The following is a 16,591-nucleotide window of genomic DNA, read 5'->3' as shown; positions in this document are numbered from 1 at the left end:
GCACAGAAAGTTTAAATGATTTTCCTAGGCCTACACAACTAGATATTGGATGAGTTGAAACTTAAGCTAATCTGCTTAGCTGGTTAGGAATAAAATGGTGTTTATATGGGCCTAATAAAATGTCAATAAAATGCAAAAAAGTTATAGTAAAAGAGGAAAACTCCATGTATCAAAGACATTTCTACTTAAGCATCACCCAAAATTGAAATGAATTTCTCCTTTCCCCTTTGGCTTCTGCTGAGTTTACTGCACTACTAAATAGGAACAACAACAAACTGATAAATGTGTACAATACACTTCAAAGATCAGTGAAATAATACCTACTTCTTTTTTTTTTTTTCCAGGAATTTCTCAAGAATTTGATAGGCTTGATATCTTCACCTCTCACACAGAGAAAGAGGTGGCAGGAAAATGAGTATTTTCTTATTGTAAGCAAAAGTAGAAAGTGTCCTGGGCTTGAAATTAAAACATATGGCTTCCAATAGCCTTGTGTGCCTGATTTTAAAACTTCAGCCAGTACACAAAAATAATAATAAAATAAAATAAAGTACATTTTTACTCTTCGGGTCTCAGAAGTGGGCATTTTCAGCAAGTTTATGCCAGATTTAGGGACTGATTGAAATAACATGTAAAACTTCTGGTAACAGAGCTTATGTTCAATAAATGCTCCTTAATGCTGATTTCTACCATAGGATTCTATTCACTAAGAAAGGACTGTTTAGGAGTAGAGAAAATTACCTCAAGGGTGAGAGATAATCTTCCAAGGAAGATCATTTCCCAAAAGCAGAATTTGTCAGAAAGAAAGAGATTTGTAACCCATTGCTTACAAGATAAAGTCAGTGTTTAATTTTTATTTTCTCTGAAAATTTGTGAAGTCTCCTATTTTTAATTTTTTTAAGAATTCCTTAGGTTGTAGGAACTGTATGGAAATCTATTTCTGTTACCAGATCATACAACTATACAACCCTATTTTGGTTACGAGATAATAGCACTTCAAACTTGACAATTATCACACTACTTAATTCTCACTATTAACTTGCAAGCTCATTATTATTATCCCAACTTCCATAGTTTAAAAAGCTGAGATTCAGAAAGAAAAATCACTTTTGCACATCAAATTCTATCTTCTTTCACTATACGTGGAATTCTGAAGGCCATACCACAGAAACCTTTCTGGTTAATTTAGATGAAACATGATTTATTAGGAAAATTTTAGGAGTCTTCCAGGACTTCTAGAATGTTGGCAATCTAGGACAGTGACTGTAACACTATAAATGACACCTAAAAATCGGTCTGCTACCCCCTGCGTAAAAGTAAGCCAGGAAAGCTTGTGTTTGGACATTTTCACTGCAGTAGTAGAGGGGAGACTCTGCTTTGCAGCCTAGTCTGTGGAAGTCTAGTTTGAGGACTGGTTGATGCCCATTCTGGGTCAGATGGTGCTAGAGCAGAACACAGAGGGTGTGAAGTGGACACCTTCCAAGATGATCGCCCAGCTGGGCAAGGAAATCAACAACCCAGAATCCGTGTATTACTGGGCCCAGAAGAACCACATCCCCGTGTTGAGCCCAGTGCTTACAGATGGCTCTCTGGGTGACATGATCTACTTCCATTCCTACAAGAAGCCAGGCCTGGTTCTGGACATCATTGAGGACCTGAGGCTCATCAACACACAGGCCATCTTTGCCAAGCACACCATCATGATCATCCTGGGCGTGAGTGTGGTCAAGCACCACATCACCAACGCCAACCTCATGTGGAATGGGCCGACTATGATGTCTACATTAACTCATCCCAGGAATTTGATGGCTCCGATTCTGGTGCCAGGCCAGACGAAGCGGTTTCCTGGGGCAAGATCTGGGTGGACACACAGCCTGTCAAAGTCTATGCCCATGACTCCCTGGTCTTCCCCCTGCTTGTGGCTGAAACCTTCGCCCAGAAGAAAGATGCCTTCACGCCTGAGAAGAATGAGGACTGAATGGCTACAGCACCAGCGAAGCCTCCCCTCCTCTATTTATTAGCGTGCACACCCAGTCCTCCCCTTGCTCCTTGGTCAGCAGCAGGTCTACGATAAATGGTCTCTGTGAGCCTGGAAAAAAAAAAAAAAAAGTCCTTCCTAGTGCTAAGTCTAAGAAGGAAGGTGAGATGCTGGCTGTCCAAAAAGGTTAAGACTCCCATATTTCCTGTTTAAAACTGAAGAGTATGTACTCCTAGGTCCATTCCAACTCTGACCTCCTGTTATTCCTCCCATCCAAGTACTAATCAGGCCCGACCCTGCTTAGCTTCTGAGATCAGATAAGATCGGGCATGTTCAGGGTGGTTAGATGACCACCTGTTATTCATATTTAGCCTGAGGCTTAGTTTACTTACTCTTTGATACTCACCCTTGGATCTATAAAACTTTACTCTCCAGCAAGAAATTAGTATCCAGTGGTGAAAGTGACCTTTTAGGCCCTTTTTTTAAATTGAAATATAGCTGACACACAATGTTACATTAGTCTCAGGAGTATAACATAGTGATTCAACATCTCCATATGTTATGCTGTGCTCACCACATGTGTAGCTACCATCTGTCACCATACAACCCTGTTATAATACCATTGACTATATTCCCTATGCAATGCCTTTTATCTCTGTGGCTTATTCATTAAATGACTGGAAGCCCATACCTCCCAGTCCCCTTCACCCATTTTGTCCACCCCCCCATCTCCTTCCCTCTGATAACCATCAGTTTGTTCTCTGTATTTATGGGTCTGTTCCTGCTTTGTTTGTTCATTTGCTTTGTTTTTTAGATTCCATATATAAGTGAAATCATATAGTATCTGTCCTTCTGTGACTTATTTCTCTTAGCATAATACCCTGTAGGTCCACCCATGTTATCACAAATGGCAAGATCTCATTCTTTTCTATGGCTGAGTAATATTCCATTGCAGATGATATAGATATAGATACAGATATAGATATATAGATACACATACATACATACCACATCTTCATTACCCATTCATCTATCAGTGGACACTCAGTTTGCTTCTATTTCTTGGCTAATTTAAGTAATGCTGCAGTAAACAAACAAATGCATACATCTTTTTGGACCAGCGTTTTTGTTTTCTTTGGGTAAATACTCAGTAATGGAATTAGTGAATCATACGATATTTCTAGTTTAATTTTTTGAGGAACCTCCATACTTTTTCCACAGTGGCTGCACCCCACTAACAGTGTAAGAGGGCTCCCTTTTCTCTACATCTTCACCAACATTTGTTATTTCTTGTCTTTTTGAAGAGAGCCATTCTGAATTCTGAGAGGTGTGAAGTGACTGATACCTCACTGTGGTTTTGATGTGCATTTCCAAGCCTTTGTTTTCATTATGCTAAAGTTCCTCCTAACAATTTCACATGTCCAAGAAAGCTGGCTGCCATTTTTCAGCATCAGAAACATTTCCTCCTCTTTCTAATACCACCTACAGTAATGGTCTCTGACCATTACTATATAGTAAATAATTACTGAAAATGACAGGAAGGTTTTTAGTCAAACAAAACATGGATGCGAGAGTCATTATTAAATATTGAGCTCATCTTTTGGAAAATGTCTGGAACTTGTAGTCAGTCACTCAATAAGTATTTGTTGACTAAATTAATGACTATGTTGATTCAACCGTGGGACAAAATTGAACACAGAACAGAGGACCAATTCCTATATGAGTGACAGGGAAAAAATTCTTTACCACAGATAGTCTCTGCTGCTTCCTAAAAGGACATACCTTTTATATTTCTGAATAAAAGGAGAACCAGAATCCTTACTGATGAAGCCAAGAGAGATTATTTGTTTGAGATAAGAACAGGAGTGTGTGTGTGTGTGTGTGTGTGTGTGTGTGTGTGTGTGTGTGTATAGAGAGATGAGAGGGTAATGAAAGTGGAAACCAGGTTGACTGACTGAAAAGGCTGCAGAGAAAGGGAAAAAAAGGACTGTTTGCAGTGATGGGAGATAAAATAGAGAGGAAATTGGAAAGAAATTTGGATGCATTTATAAAATTTGGCCACGTGGTATCTGATATAGACTGTTTTTCATGGGTCTTCATGAAATAGTAAAAATATCAATTTTTCTTTAATATAATGTAGAGTTGGTTGTTCCTAGGATATGTCAAAATGCTGAGCTTTGCTTCTCCAAAGGTGGTGAGCAAGGAACTTGTCACATCCTGCTTAAAGATGCTAACAGTGCTATTTGCTCCAGGCAACCCCATGGATGCCAAGCTCATGTGCCTTTTATATCAGCTTTTTTTTATTTTTAACGTTCTTCAACTGAGAAATAAAATCAGCCTGCTCCCCAGGCTCTCTCCACCCTACCACACACACACACACACACACACACACACACACACACACACATCTCAGTACACCATAATACTAAACCACCATATTACTAGACACACCAGGCTAGTCAGAGAACACAATCAGTTTTCATATAAAATGTGCTGGATGTCCAAGAAGCTTCAAATAAAATGAGGTGAGGTGGGAGAAACTCATCCAAAGGGAGTGTTGGTTTTGAGGTTTGCACTTATATTTTAATTTTTTGTATATGTGTCAAAACTTGAGCTATTTGATTTAAGTCAAATAATGTTTTGCTGAAGAGATAAGCAATTCACACACTTGGAAAATAAAATCTGTAGTGAAAAGAGAATTTTAGTAAATTATTAAGAATACTACATTTAAGTATGTGTAAATCAGCAGTTTAAAGACATGTTAATAGGACAATATAATAAATTCAAATCAAGTCCACTTGCCATATTTGCTAGACAACGGTCAATTTGGTTCAACATTCCAAATTTTTAAACAGTTAAAATGGGATGCATGGCAGTTATTTCAGAACAGAGCTAAGGATAATGACTTTTAAAGAGCAGATTTACTGGATAATCTATGAGATCTTCACTCTAATTCACAAATGGGCAGGTAAATTTCTGCATATAAGCTATAACTTTCAAGAAAGAATTCTTTGAGTGATATTGTTAGCTTTGTCATCATTTATGTGAACTTAAATAAAATCAGATTTTTTTTTGAAAAAATATATTGCAGTTCAGATCTCCCACTAATTCAGATTTGCCCTGCAGTCTTCATAATTAGCTCAATTAATGGCATTGTCATTTCTTTTACCTATGCATTCATCACAAAATTTAACTACTGTTATTGCTCACAGAACTATGTATTTTGGTTAAGCATTGATGCTACACAAACCACTGAAACTGAAAGCTTTCCTCCTCAATTCACTAGAGAGCCAGGTAGGTGGATATGCAAACACTGAACAGATGATTTTAAAAATGGCAAATATTAATTCAATAGCTTCTACGTGCCTGACACCCTTATAGGTACTGGTAATCTAACAGTTCATAAGTACAAATGTTCCACTGTCATCTACTTATATCAAAGAAGGCTCGCAAGTACTAGAATATAGACATATGCAATAATTATTAAGAAAATGAAAATGTTCTGCTTTCTGTGTAGAGTATTATTGATATCCTAAATGAAAGTCTTCAACAACTTCAGTTATTGCTATAGTATTCCAAAAGATATTGTTCAATGGAACAGAAGAGATGCCACTGGGGAATCAGAACTCACCTTTGACATTAACTTAGTTTGTGCATTTAGGTAGGTAATTTAACATATCTGGTCAGATTTTAATCATCAATTTTCTCTGTAAAGTGAGAGTATTGATCATATATTATTTAAGATCTTTCTAACACCAAAACTCAGGGATGTTTGTTGGGACTACTTCAAACAGTAAGGGAGGAAAAGGGGGGCAATGGGTAATAGTAAAAGACATATTTCCTGAGGAACAATGTTAATCAAGTAAAGATGGGCGCTGAGGTAGTCACTATGGCTATTTACCAAGTATTTCTGGTGTTTTTCATTCTGGAAGTATGGTCAGATTGCACTTGAAGTTGGGCCTGCAGGGGACCTAAGTAGAGACAATGAGAAGCAGAGACTCCAGCTGACCCGAAATGGACATAGGGCCTGAGAAAGATTCTGTTGTTTTGGGCCAGTGAGATTTTGGGGCGTTTGTTAGCACAGCATAAACATACCCACGTTGAATGATCTGGGGACTATGTTAGCAAAATGAATTACCAATAGATCCCTTGTCTTCTCTCTCCTTTGTATGTAAAGTTCAAAAGGTTGACTCCTACTAGTTTATGGCTATTACAAAAAAAGAGAGAGAGGGTTATTTGATCTTACTATATATACAACTTGCTAGAGACTTAGAAAACTTTTCAAACTGAAAATTGAATGTTGTTTTATCCTTCATTCTTAAACTGAATCTAGTCTACTGGGGCACATTTCATGAGTAGTATTTAAAGATGTACTCCACAAAGGTCCAGCACACATTGTAAAAACTCAGCAGAAACTTATGTTAGATGCTGGACCCAGAACCCCTGTTTTGATCCCCCTCTTATTGCCATGAAGACTGCATTGCCCCTTTATAATATTTTTCAGCCCAATTAGAGATCCTTCTAGATGTAATAACCCCAAGTCTTTGAGTGTTAGAGTTATCAAGTCATTATCAATTTATCAAGTCTAGAAGTTTCCTCAAGCATGTAAAAATGTCCAGCCTATATCAGGCTGATTCACTGAGAACCTGTCTATTCATACACCACCCACCTCTAACATGTGGGACTCCAACACCAAGCTGGAGGCTCCCACACATCAAATCCTGGTTTACAAAATCCAACCCACAATAACACCTGCCAGCAATAATATTATGACTGTAACTCACATCATTCGAGTGCTGACCACAGCATTATGAAAAAAGTGTTATTTTTATGACTTATTCTAAAGCAAAGGAGGAGGTGAAAAAAAGAAACATGTATGGTCACGAGTTGGCTGGTTACTGGCCTTTTCTGATATGCTTCCAGTGTTCAGACCTGAGACACAAAATGCTAACCTATTTGGAAAGAAATAATGATCCCATTCATCACCCCTAAGTAATAATTCATAAAGTCTGAACTATGTTACTGATAGTGTGTCTTTTTATGCCAGCTTTATTTCTGCTGGTAAATAACAATCCATTTAATTACAGAAATAAATCTGCGATGCCATTCCACAAACTTGAATGTGATAAAAAAGTTTAATAAAATAAACCCCAGAAATAGAGAACTCAATTAGATGCCATTCTTTGGCCTGAGCATCATTTTATTTTAGTTCTTAAAAAACGTCCTCACACTCCTAAACATGGCTGAAGAATGGAGATAATTGTTAGTCCTTCTTATTAGTAGTTACCTTTTCTGAGTCCTCTTTGTTAAAACTATTTAGTTTCTTATTAGTCTCAGGCTCTTTGTCACACAGCCTGAACTCTTGCCTATATTGTATATTCTTTTCTTTCTCCCATCGTTTTCCTTTTTTTTTTTTTTTTTTTTGCTACGATCTTCCCGTCCTAGAAAAGGTAATTTCACACATACTGAATTACTGCAATTTAGGTCAGAGAGACCAGACACCATGAAAATAAGATCTTTATTTAGAGAAAAAAAGTTTCTGATCTATTTCCCTTGTTAAGCTTGTGAGAGTCTCACCTTCTCCTGTGTTATAGTTATTGCAAAAAAAAAAAAAAAAAAAAAAAAAAAAAAAAAAAAACCGACATTTTTAAAGCACCTTTAAATAAGTTTTGAGAGATACAAATACACCAGCATCTTTCCATAATGCAGCTCAGGATAAGTAAGACTATATTATAGGAAACAAAGGGCTCTGATCTGGATCCTTCTCTTTATGTCATTGGCAAAACCGCCGTGATTTAGTCCAAACTAGATCTGATCTTCTGATCTTCCGTTTTTTTAAGCTAAAGTTATGGAGCAGTTTAATGTACTATGACTAAATTGGTTTTGGCAGTTTGTAAAGGTTTAGGGGATTATATTGCAGGTTTAAATTTTCTTATTTACTTGCTAATAAATATTCATTTCTTTTTTTTTTTTTGTGAGAAGGGATGTTCACACACTATGCTGGTACTGTTCCAAGAGTTTTACAAAAATTGCATCATTATGTCAAATACAACAATATTCTATTTCATAAATGAAGAAACTAAGATTTTGGGAGTTCAAGGAACTCAACCAAGATTACACAGCTCAAAAGTGCTACTGTCAGCACTAAATCCTCAAGGTTCAACAACAGAGAACTGTGATTCCACCTTACATTTTTCTTTTTAAGTCTACCTTTGTCATCTCCTGCCACCATATGACTAAGCAGTGAGTGAATTCAAGTCAATAGAGATTGTTGAAAATCTTCATTGGACAAAGTGCCACAGCAGATGCTGTAAAGACATGAACAGGGGATAAAAAAGAAATGCATGGTCAATTAATGATGGAGCTAGTCTTATATTAGTCAGAAGTGTCTAATGAGAGAAAAATAAAGTGAACAGAGAAAGCCATTTTCCTTCTTTTTGACTGACAGCCTGGTCCAGCCAAATGTTTAGTTTACTCTTTACCCTAGAGGGGCATGTCAATAAAAGAAAGATGAAATGGTTTGATAGATTTTATTATTTTTTTGTTAGATTTTAGTCATAGCTTTCTACCAGATGCCTCAAGACCCTATCAAAGACTTTATAGCATGTAAGTCACCTTGAAATATTGAGGCTATCTAAAGGAGTAATATCTCTAAGGGACATGTAAAGAGAAAATGTAAAGATGAAAATAGATCCTGAATTAAATTCCTATGACTCTTGCCAGAGAGAAGGCAATGTTGGTGACTTCACATATATTTGAGCATAACAAGTTGAGGCCTTGAAATCTATGCTCAGGACTGATTCTGATGCTTCTCTTTAAGGTTAAATGAGAAAAGCCTTTTCTAAAATGGTAGCTTTAATGTGTAAATAAAACCAAATAGAAGTGCCCACTATATGCAATATCTATCCTATACTAAGCACCAGAGATTCAGAGGGAACCACAACTTATCCATCGTCTTCCATAAGAAGTTCCCAGACTAATGAGGGAGACAGATATTAAAGCATATTAATGCACAAATAAAAATCTAATTGTAGGTGATGATTCGGACTATGGTAAATGAGGAGCTAGTGAGAATAACAAAGATAAACTACTTTAGGTTGGTGGGTGGGTCATGGTCTCACTGTGTAGCCACAGTCCCATCTGAATATTTTTCTCCCTCCTGTATGATCACCTTCACAAACCACGTGGTGACATTTGGTGTCATTTTGAAGACATAGCTGATGTATTTGTATGCAATGTTTTGATCTGTCGTAAAGGTTTAACATTTCTAGAATCTCCATCACTGGGCTCACGACCAGCCTTCTTGGGATACCTTAATTTGAGAATATGAATTATGCCAAAGAAAATCTATATATTTATCTTTTAATTCCAATTTATTTATATAAAATAAAACATAGATTAATTTTCCACATAGCAAGCAATGTCAATTAAAGCATGATTTAAAGTACAATGTCTTTGAGTATTCAGCCCTTGAATTTAGAACATACTATATTTTAAATCTCTCATAGCAAATCTGACGCTAAATCAAGAATATTCTAAGAATTTTTAAAGCCAGTGATAACATTAGGATGTCCAAATCCTATCCATTAATATGTAAATAAATATAAATTTCATCACATACTGAAAGTATGTTTTACGTCTAACACATTCAGCTACACAGGTATTTATTGAAGTGAAATAATGGTTAAAAAAATAACAATATAATTATCTGTCATTCCCACCATGAGAGCAGGCAGATTGGTTCAGTCAAAAGATATGGGAATTGATACCACTCTCTTATTAATTTATGACACTCGGAAACCTGATGGTTAAATCCTTGTGTGTGTGTTATTTTCCTATAACAAAAACTTAGAAAAGAATGACAAAGTGAGAATAAAAGAAGCAATTCCTTTTCCCTTAACTTCAGTCAAAATTGGGAAAAAGTCAACACTTCCAGAAGAATTCAAGAAACACTTGATGTTGGCAAAACAAGAGTGACATGGTCAGCAGCGTACTTTTTTTTTTCTATTCTGAAATTTGAGGGGTTTCCATTTACTACTAACAAGATTGCACAAACTATTTTCTTTGTTTTCATTAAAAATAGAAATAATTATAGACAATACAGAGGAGAAATCTATGATCTGTAACTTGCCCTAAGTAATGCAGTTCAAGTTGCAAATTTCAGTTCTGAATATGTTTCATAATAAGGGCACAGAATTCAATCTTGATGGACAAAAAATAAACCAGGTTGTTACGAACAAAGGAGAAGACATTTCCATTATAACTTCTGAAAACAGCCACTATATTGGTGGTCTTCCCCATACTCTCAGATTAATCAGAAATTACTGTTTGATGTTTTCTACAGCTTTAGACAGGGACACTGAATCTTTTAAATTCATGAATTGATGTTCAACATTCTCGTTGATTATTTTAATCACATCACACACAGAAGTACTTCAGTCACCCAATATTTCCCAGGAGGCACAGCCTCAATTGCTATCTCTAATCTTTTTTAGAGCACCCTCTTTTGCTGCTGTTCATTAATTAAACATCGTTCTGCTGATACTTCTTTTGGCTGCTGTTCTCCCAGAAGCTGCCCAATTGCTTGTCATCAAATTGTGTCCTTCACTGCAACCACATTGGTTCATCATCAGTTATTTCCCCCCTTCAAAATTATGTTCCTCTATTCTAATATTCTTTGATGACTTGATAAATCTTTACAAATTCCACCTCATTTATTCAAATTACTATTCTTCAAAGGCACTACCAATCTTTCTTTGTGATCATTTCCTTATTCTCCAAAGGAATTTAAGGCTCCAATATCAACCGAAGACATACAAAAGTAAATGCCCAGATTAAAGAGTAAATTTCAATCCAGGAGCCGAGTCTAATACCAAGAATCTGTGTCAGTGAGGAAAAAAAAGCAGGAATTAGGATAATAATAAGGATTTACCATGTTATTTTCATGCACTGAATTTATTAATTCAAAACACAAATATGTATTGAGTACCAATACTGTGTCAGACACTATACTGGGCAGTCAGGCAGGCAAAGGAGAAATAGTATTTTTTGGCAGACTATGTTTTTCAGTGTGGTCCCAATCATATGCTCTTCTCATTATGTAATTTTGATACTTCTCCTGTAGAGAAAGAAGGGTCTATATTCTTTCCCCATGAATCTGCATGGGCTTCAAACTATGCCAGAACTGATGTTATTTGACTCCTGAAGCTAGAGCAAAAAAGCCACACAGTTTCTGTATGACATTCACTTAGAAGTCTTAAGCTGCCAGGTAAGCGGTCTGACTATCCTGAGGCAGCCATGCTGTGAGGAAGCCTAAACAAGCAACCAGCAGGAAAGGAGGCCCCCAGTTTTGGTTGAGTTCCCTACAACAGCTGTCACCAATTGGCTAGTCCTGTGAGTGAGCCATTTTAAAGTGGACCCCCAGGGGTGCCTGGATGGGTCAGTTGGTCGGGCATTAGGTCGGGTCATGATCTCACGGTTTGTGGGTTGGAGCCCCACTTCAGGCTCTGTGCTGACAGCTCGGAGCCTGGAGCCTGGAGCCTGTTTTGGATTCTTCCGCTCTCCTGCTCATGCTTGCTCTCTCTCTCTCTCTCTCTCTCTCAGAAATAAACATTAAAAACAAGTTTTTTTTTAAATGTTTCTTTTCTCCCAAAGCAAAGTTAAAAAAAAAAAAAAAAGTAATCCCCAGCCTCAAGTGAAACCACCCCAGCTGACGCTGCACAGGGCAGAGCAAGTCATCCTTGCTGAGCCCAGACCAACTGTCGATTCAATAATTACTGTTGTTGCAATTACTGAGCTCTGGGGCACTTTGTTACTCAGTGATAGGTAACAGACACATCCCATACTTCAGAGTGCTTACAGCCTATAGTGGAAGACAGAAAATATTACCACCTTAAATTTAAGTTACATAGTATGGTGTATACAATGGTTTCATATAGTTCATCATGTTTGGGTTAGTGGGTAAGAACTTTCACCCCAGAAAGCCACATGTCCAACTGAAACAACAGCTTTGTGTGAACAGCTTCCTTCCTCATGAACTTCCTCATGAACTTCACTGTTATTTACTGACATACATGAGATACGAGTCTAGGATCATCATAAGCATGAGAGACATACCTCAAGTTATGTGTGTAGTGTACTTACAGCCCAGGACAAAATATGGCATTCAAAAAGCCCCCAAAAGTCAGAAATTAAGTTCAGGAAACCAGAAGCAGAACCCTATTTAATGCCTTTTAACAGAATACTCTTCCTAAGCCTTAATATAGTTATGACCTACAAATTACACTGCCAGGAAGCTTTCTTTTTAACTTCCAAGTCTCGATTCTTTTTCTTTTTTTCTGAGAGAGAGAGAGAGAGAGAGAGAACGCAGGGGAAGGGCAGAGATAGAGGGGGGCATAGAATCTAAAGCAGACTATGCACTGACAGCAGCGAGCCCAATGTAGGGCTCAAACTCACAAACCGTGAGATCATGACCTAAGCCAAAGTCAGACACTCAACTGACTAAGCCACCCAGGCATCCCCCAGGTCTGAATTCTAATAGTAATAATGATACTACTATTTTACTATAACAACTACTAAAAATACACTTATTGATCAGTGACTAATTATTAAATATTTTACTAAGCATTATTATCATTTAATCTTCAAGTAATTCTATAAGATAAATACATCGACATTTCATGGAAAAGGAAACTGAATTATAATTAAGTAAATTCAATTGCCCAAAGCCATACAACATGTGAACAGTGGTGTTAAATGTGAACTCAGATAGCCTCAGTAAACAGTATATGCTTTTAATGACTGCATACCCTGTCCTCTTTTGTGCTATAGTGATGGCCAACATTCACAGTTTACTCATCTTAGCTGCCCAATTTATTGCAAGTTCCTGGGGACAAAAATCAAGTCTTAGTGACCATTATATCTATATAAGCACTAATGAAGGGCCTGGCATATGTGTGGTTGGTGCCCAGTACATAACTGTTATCTAAATGTATGAAAGAATGAATTATATAGGTTACTTCTCCTCCCTAGTCTATAATATCCTCATTGGGAAAATGAGCAATTTATAGATGGTCAGGAATATCTTTTTCAGCGTGGAAACTGTTACGATTCTCTGACCTGAACTACCTCTAAGTAAAGCTGAAACTGAGAGTTTTCATTCACTTTTGCCTATCCCCAGACTAGAAAATAATAAAATTTCATAGGGTTGTACTTAGACTGATTTCTTTTCTCAGCATTGGGGATATCTTGTACTACTTTAGTGAAACAGATCATACATTTTGGATTCTTGAGAGACACCCAGGTAAAAGAGTCATACCTTTGTTCTTAGAGATTGGTGGAGAAATAGAAAAATCCTCAGTGCACACAGGGCTTGGCAGTTTTGAGTCAGGGCAGACAGAAGTCAGAGTTGAGATGCCGATGTAACTTTTTTGGGTCTCTTTGGTCCTCAGGAACAACCCATCCCGTACGTCCTCACCACGTGAACCACAAGAAGGAGAAATGGGAAATGAAAGCTCCTTTTACAAGGTAGCAAAATGAACTCCATTTTTATATTATAGTTCTTGGAATTCAATATATAAATATTATGGAATGCTGAGTCAGCTTTAAAAGGGAGATGATCTCGCTCTGCTACTTAGTCTCATTTTGCATTTTTTTTTAATTGAGTGAAGAGGAGGGCTGTGTTAAGTTCATTACCAAGCAAAATTACTCAGCATAAATCTTTCCTGTTGAGCTCGTACAAATGAGACATGTGGATGTATGTCCCAGATTCTCTGCTCCATTTAGGTGTCATAGTCCTCACATCAAAGTCATTTTTTTTTTTTTTCTGAGAAATGCTCACATTTTTTCTACTCTGCAATCTATTGACTACTCTCCCATGTAATTTCCCTGGGCTTCCTGGATTGTTCCATTCCACTATTTTCTCAGCAATGACTTTAGAAAAGGAATTTGTTATCTTTAGGACACAGTTCATGCCCTCCTTTTCTTACTTCATATTCTTGTCAAGTTATCTGTAAAATGAGTCATTTCTTATGCTCACAAACATGATAAAATTAAAGTTACTACCTTTGGGTGAAAGAAAACAGCCCAAATGAGTAGAAAGCAATTTTTTTTTATTAAAGGGTTAATATATGTTATTTTGACCCTATAGATAGTTAAACATTTTTCCCTGTTCATAAGAACAAGAATTATATTACATTCTTGAATCTAACTACCATTGTGTGTGCCTCTCCTTTCTTTATGGTGTCAAATATACATTTATTTTATTGCTAATGCTTTAGTAAATTCCTAGAATTTATACCTCTGTTATGAGCCTTACTGTTCTGTGATTTCCTAGAGGCCATTCCTAGACTTATACTCCTATGGATCCTTGTAAATATTGACACTTTGTGTCTGTTACCATAATAGCTATAGACAAGCGATTTTGTGAAGCCTTCGAAGACTTTTTCTCCCAGGGTTACCCAATTGCCTCACTCACATTAAACTTTGGATATCAGCCAATTTGCTCCAAATAAATGCAACAGACTATCAAACTCTTGCTTACTGGGTTTCTTTCCTTTCCTTTTCTTTCTTTCTTTCTTTTTTTTTTTTTTTTTTTTTTTTTTGTCCCTTCTTTGACAACAGCATCTAATGACACACTCTCTCTCCTCTGTTTCCATGGCTAGTAACCCTGAGGTCGCTTTTGACTCAGATTCTTTCTTTGAGATAAACAGTCAGACCATTAGGAATTCGTGTATATACTGCTTGGCACAGAGATGTACAGAAAATTGGAATGATGGTCACACACTGTTCTGTGTCTTTGGTTTCCCTTGTTACTTTTTGTCTGCCTCACTGTGAGGAAACATTGGGCTCTCTGTTTCTTCCTAACCTTTAATTATTTGGTATATTTTGGATTGTGTGTAGTCTCCTAATAAGATCTGAACCCACAAATCTCCTCTCATTTATACTTGTCATGCAGAATTACAGATTTTTTATAAATGTGGACGGCCTTTTTACTGCTTGGCTTTCCACCTTCCCTTTCCTTCCTTCCTTCCATCCTTCCATTTATTTATTAGACATTTATTGAACGTAATAGGTATATACAAGGTATTGTTCCAGATGCTTGGACTAGCTTGCTCAGCAAAAGAGATGAGATTCCTAGTACTTATATTTCAGGAAGGCAGGGAAAGGAATAAGGAAGGAAGGGAGGAAGGAGGGAAGGTAGGAATGAAGGAAGGAAAGAGAAAAAAAGAAGAAAAGAAAGAAAAGGGAAGAAAAGAAAAGTAAGAGCAAGAAAGAAAGGAGGGAGGGAGGGAAGGAAGGGGGAAAGTAAGGAAGGAGGGAGGGGAAGGAGAAAGGGGGAAAAATGAAGGAAAGAAGGAAGGAAGGAAGGAGGGAAGGAAGGAAGGAATGAAAGGGAAAAAGGAAAAGAGAAAAAAAACATGAACAGGATAAAAAACAGTGATGAATTCTCTAACAGCAATTACAAAAGGTAAGGTAATTGAGGGTGACAAGGGGCAGGGAAGACTATTGGAGATTTCTGAGTTGAGCTGAAATTACCACAATAAGAGAAAAAGTTAGCCATGCAAGATTTTACAATAAAAACATTCCAGGCCAATGGAACAGCATATTCCCTGATGTGAGGGAGAAAACAAGGCTTGACAAAAGGACAGAAGTAATACAACACAGATGGTAAAATCCAAACCTGAGAGCAGGAAGAAGGCACTGCATCCTACCTTGTTACCAGAGAATGAATAATGACACTCTAAAGGGGACAATGATCATCTATTTTCCCTATTCATTTGTTCAATGATGCACAACAGAACTCAGCTTAATCCACTAAAGATTGAACTAAAAATCTGTGAAACTGCCAACAGGTAACTAACTCAGTATATCTGGTTCTATTATGTTACCTCAGCTCTTCCTTTTGCACCTTTTTTTAATAATAAAATATCTTGGAATTCTACAGAAGAATGCTTGCCTGATATAACACCAAAGAAAGTTTGAGAACTAGGAGATGGAAATATATGCACATGTGTGCCAAGAAACAGGTACAAGACTACTGTGCTATTCATAACAAACAACCAAATGTTATTCTTTCTAAAATAGATACATTTTAGGATATTTATACAGTAGAATAAATTGTGACATATTTATACAATAGAATGAAAATGACCCAAGTAGTGCTACAAACAAGAACGTGAATGAATATCACAAATGTAGAGTTCCATGAAAAAACCCAGACATAAAAGCATGCATACCATTATGATTCAGGTTACCTGAACTTAAAATAGACTAAAAAAACATCATTTTGAATGCATGTGAATAAACTAAACTATAAAGAAAAGAAAAGTAATAATCATGACCCTACGAGGAAGTGTAGTAAGGAGGTGAGAAGGAAATGGGTTGGAATTGGGGTGGGCTATTTACCAATTCTGGGGAGCAGGAAGTTACAAATATACAGCCTGAGTGGCATTCCAGGGGTGTTAATTTCATGGTAAATTACTGACCTATATATCTTTTCTGGCAGACTCATCTCTATGGATGCTAAGTTTCACAATAAAAAAAATTTGTTAAAAATAGAGAATAACATAGTTCCTGTACATACTAAATATTTCACTTATTAAAGTAGATGGCATT

At 36.8% G+C, this 16,591-nt stretch overlaps 1 protein-coding gene across 1 annotated transcript; it reads left to right on the top strand.

Moving 5' to 3' along the window:
• The first annotated feature begins 1,402 nt into the window (after positions 1 to 1,402).
• Positions 1,403 to 2,019, top strand: LOC109254345 (deoxyhypusine synthase-like). The gene is given in 2 exon segments (XM_053897752.1): positions 1,403 to 1,761; positions 1,764 to 2,019. Coding segments are annotated over 2 exon segments (558 nt in total). The 5' UTR covers positions 1,403 to 1,415; the 3' UTR covers positions 1,976 to 2,019.
• Positions 2,020 to 16,591: the final 14,572 nt, after the last annotated feature.

Source organism: Panthera pardus, unplaced genomic scaffold, assembly GCF_024362965.1.
Source record: "Panthera pardus isolate Hobbes unplaced genomic scaffold, ASM2436296v1 HiC_scaffold_8, whole genome shotgun sequence".
NCBI lineage: Eukaryota > Metazoa > Chordata > Mammalia > Carnivora > Felidae > Panthera > Panthera pardus.
This window is presented reverse-complemented; position numbering and strand designations above follow the sequence as displayed.